Source organism: Echinops telfairi, unplaced genomic scaffold (genome assembly GCF_000313985.2).
Source record: "Echinops telfairi isolate 266 unplaced genomic scaffold, ASM31398v2 ScPeMD7_7459;HRSCAF=8497, whole genome shotgun sequence".
Taxonomy (NCBI): Eukaryota; Metazoa; Chordata; class Mammalia; order Afrosoricida; family Tenrecidae; genus Echinops; species Echinops telfairi.
The window spans coordinates 1,309,992-1,312,740 of NW_022111359.1; the positions used below are offsets into that span (position 1 = coordinate 1,309,992).

General features: G+C 40.8%; 1 protein-coding gene across 1 annotated transcript; it reads left to right on the plus strand.

The window, feature by feature from the left end:
* Positions 1-300: 300 nt before the first annotated feature.
* Positions 301-2,704, plus strand: LOC123522794 (vomeronasal type-2 receptor 26-like). Its single transcript, XM_045300175.1, has 2 exons — positions 301-587; positions 2,222-2,704. Exons 1-2 carry the CDS (start codon positions 399-401, stop codon positions 2,552-2,554), a joined length of 522 nt encoding a protein of 173 aa, XP_045156110.1. The 5' UTR covers positions 301-398; the 3' UTR covers positions 2,555-2,704.
* The last annotated feature ends 45 nt before the right edge of the window (positions 2,705-2,749 follow it).

Below are 2,749 nucleotides of genomic sequence, written 5' to 3' on the forward strand. Positions count from 1 at the left end.
GCATAGCACTTGTGGAAAAGATTTCTGTGACAAAGGACCTGAACAAGCCAGAAGATTGGTTCTTCCTTCTCAGAATATTTGACTCATCTGCAACTGTGGTCATTGTTTATGGTGATACAAGTACGTGAAAGACCCTGTATTTGCGGGAGACCATCACTTAACAACCCACAAGCTGTGGATCACTACATCCCAAAGGGACGAGATTGGCTTACCACTTACCCAATTCTTTAATACTTTCCGTGGGTCCCTTGTCTTTATACACCAGGGTTCAGAGATACCTGGTTTTAAGAACTTTTTAAGAACAGTGAATCCTTCCAAGTACCCCGAAGATTTCTTCCTAGGCAAATTATGGCGCGACATTTTCCATTGCTCCTTTTCAGGAGCTCTCTGTGGGCAAAATGATGAGTGTCCACCCAATGCCTCCTAAGCTTCTCTTCCCAAGGCTATTATGGACATGGACAAGGATGAAATCCATCGAGTATCTCTACAACACTGTATACCTGGTGGCCCAAGCCCTCCATGAAATGATTCTTATGAGAGGAGAAGAAACAAGGTCCCGGAGAGATGCCAGATTCCCTGTGTGGCTGGTAAAGCATCTTCTTACATTTGATTTACATTAATGGCTTGTTACCACCAGAATGTTATTTTAATGAGTTTAAAATTAGGACCAGACCTTTAATAGCTAAATTAATCTTGAAGAATAAGGTAGGATTCACATTTCAAAAGATACTAAAACATACCATTTTAAACATACCTAACATTTCAAAACATGCTAACAAACTGCAGTAGTAGAAATATTAGTGGTCCAAATATAGTAGAATAATCAAGGGACACATGACCATAAAGATGTAGACATCAGACACTGCATAGGGTTTCTAAGAGTCTGCATTGACTTGAGGGTAGTGCGTTTGGTTTCCATTTTGTCCTTGTTTTTCAGAAGAGAGGAGAGGGACTAGCTGAATAATACACATGTAGACTCAATGGAATAGAATAGAAACGCCAGAAATAAACGCTTACATCTATAGTCAACCGATTTTGGACAAAGGATCCTTCTTTGCATTTGAGGAATCTCTCCAAGAGCCCTAAAGAAAACCAGTGGTCAGGGTTTCATATCGTGATCATTTCTAAAATAGTCATCATAAAGTATATTTTATGGATAGTTTGAAATAATTACTTCAGGGGCACAGGAGGCAGAAATGAGTGGGTTTGTTCTAGCTACCAGCCTAAAGTGTAGTCGTTCAAAATCCAATAGCGACACCATAAAAAACAGTCAGGTATTGACAGTCAAGGAAGTCCCATTGTTGTTGGTAGCTGCTATTGAGTTGTTGCTAACTCAGAGCAATCCTATGTAGAACAGAATGAAACAGTACCCAGTGCTGTTCCATGCCAACAACAGTTCTTATGTGTGAGCCCATCGGTGCCGCTCCTGTGTCAGTTCATCTCGTTCAAGGTCTTCCTCTCTTTCACTGCCCCGCTCCTTCACTAGCCATGACGTCCTTCTCTAGGGACTGGTCTCCTCTGACGGCAAGTCCAAAGTAAGTGAGATGAAATCTCAGGATCCTTGGCTCTCAGGAGCCTTCCAGCTGCATTTCTTCAGAGTCAAATCTGTTTGCTCTTTTGCCAATTTATATTCTTGTCAATATTCTTTGCCAGTACCATAATTTAAATGCATGGATTCTTCTTTGGCTTTTTTAATTTAATGCCTAACTTTCACATTATTATGAAAGGATTCAGAATATTGTCACTTGGATAAGGCTCACCTTCGTCTTCAAATGTTGGCTTTTCAACACTTTAAAGAAGTCCTGTGCAGCGTATTGTCCCAAAGCAATACGTTTGATCTCTTAGCTGCTGTGGAAACCTGTTACTTTGGTGACCCTGCTGGTATTTGCAACACTGGTGACATAGCTTCCAGCATCACAGCAACAAAAAAGCCACCCAGTATGAAACACTCACAGGCAACGGAGGAGAAACTCGAATGGAGCACTTCAGACCTGTAATACTTTAGGTTATCGTGCCTCAGAATTGATGGATGGCTGAGAATTTTTCATTGTTGTTTTTTTTTTTTCTTTTTGGGTTATGTTGGGACATTCCATTCTATGGACAATCAGAATAGGGACCGTATTGAGTAACAGGGGAAGAAGAAAGGGGGAGAAAATCTGTCTGAGTATTCTGCCTCCAATGTCCTTGCTCCTCTCATTTCATAAACATGCTTTTCCTCCAGCTCCACCATTTCCTAAAACACACGCAGCTGGAAAACATCTCAGGAGAACGTGTCTCGCTGGATGAAAACAGACATGAGAAGTCACAATATGAGATTTTAAATTATTCGGAACTTCCTGAAGGTTTTGAACTTCACGTGAAAGTAGGAGAGCTCGTTTCCCAGGACCTACATGGCCAAAGTTTGACGATTCGGGAGAAGCTGATAGAATGGCCTATTGGTTCAAATAGGTTACATGAATTCTTCAAATACATCCAAAAGAAGAGACTAGATATGAGAATAATTGTGTACCCACGTAACTTGCTACCAAATCTGTACTTATTAGCATATAATTAATTCATTTGTTAGGGCCCAAAGGTTTTTAAAGAATACTTTTAACTAAGGGGATCTCGGGTGTTACAGGGTAGCATTGCTCTATAGTTGTTCCTTGGCCGTCATCTTACAGAAGCAGGTGGTCAGGCTTTTGTTGTTGTTTTTTCTCTTAACATCACTGGGTGGACTTGGTCGGAGTGTAGGCAGTCAATATTTGGT

Bases quoted from the DNA above. Each gene is read 5' to 3' on its own strand.
- LOC123522794 (XM_045300175.1), top strand. From the start codon at position 399: ATGATGAGTGTCCACCCAATGCCTCCTAAGCTTCTCTTCCCAAGGCTA. The intron at 588-2,221 runs GTAAAGCATCTT...CTTTTCCTCCAG, and splicing joins CCAGATTCCCTGTGTGGCTG to CTCCACCATTTCCTAAAACA.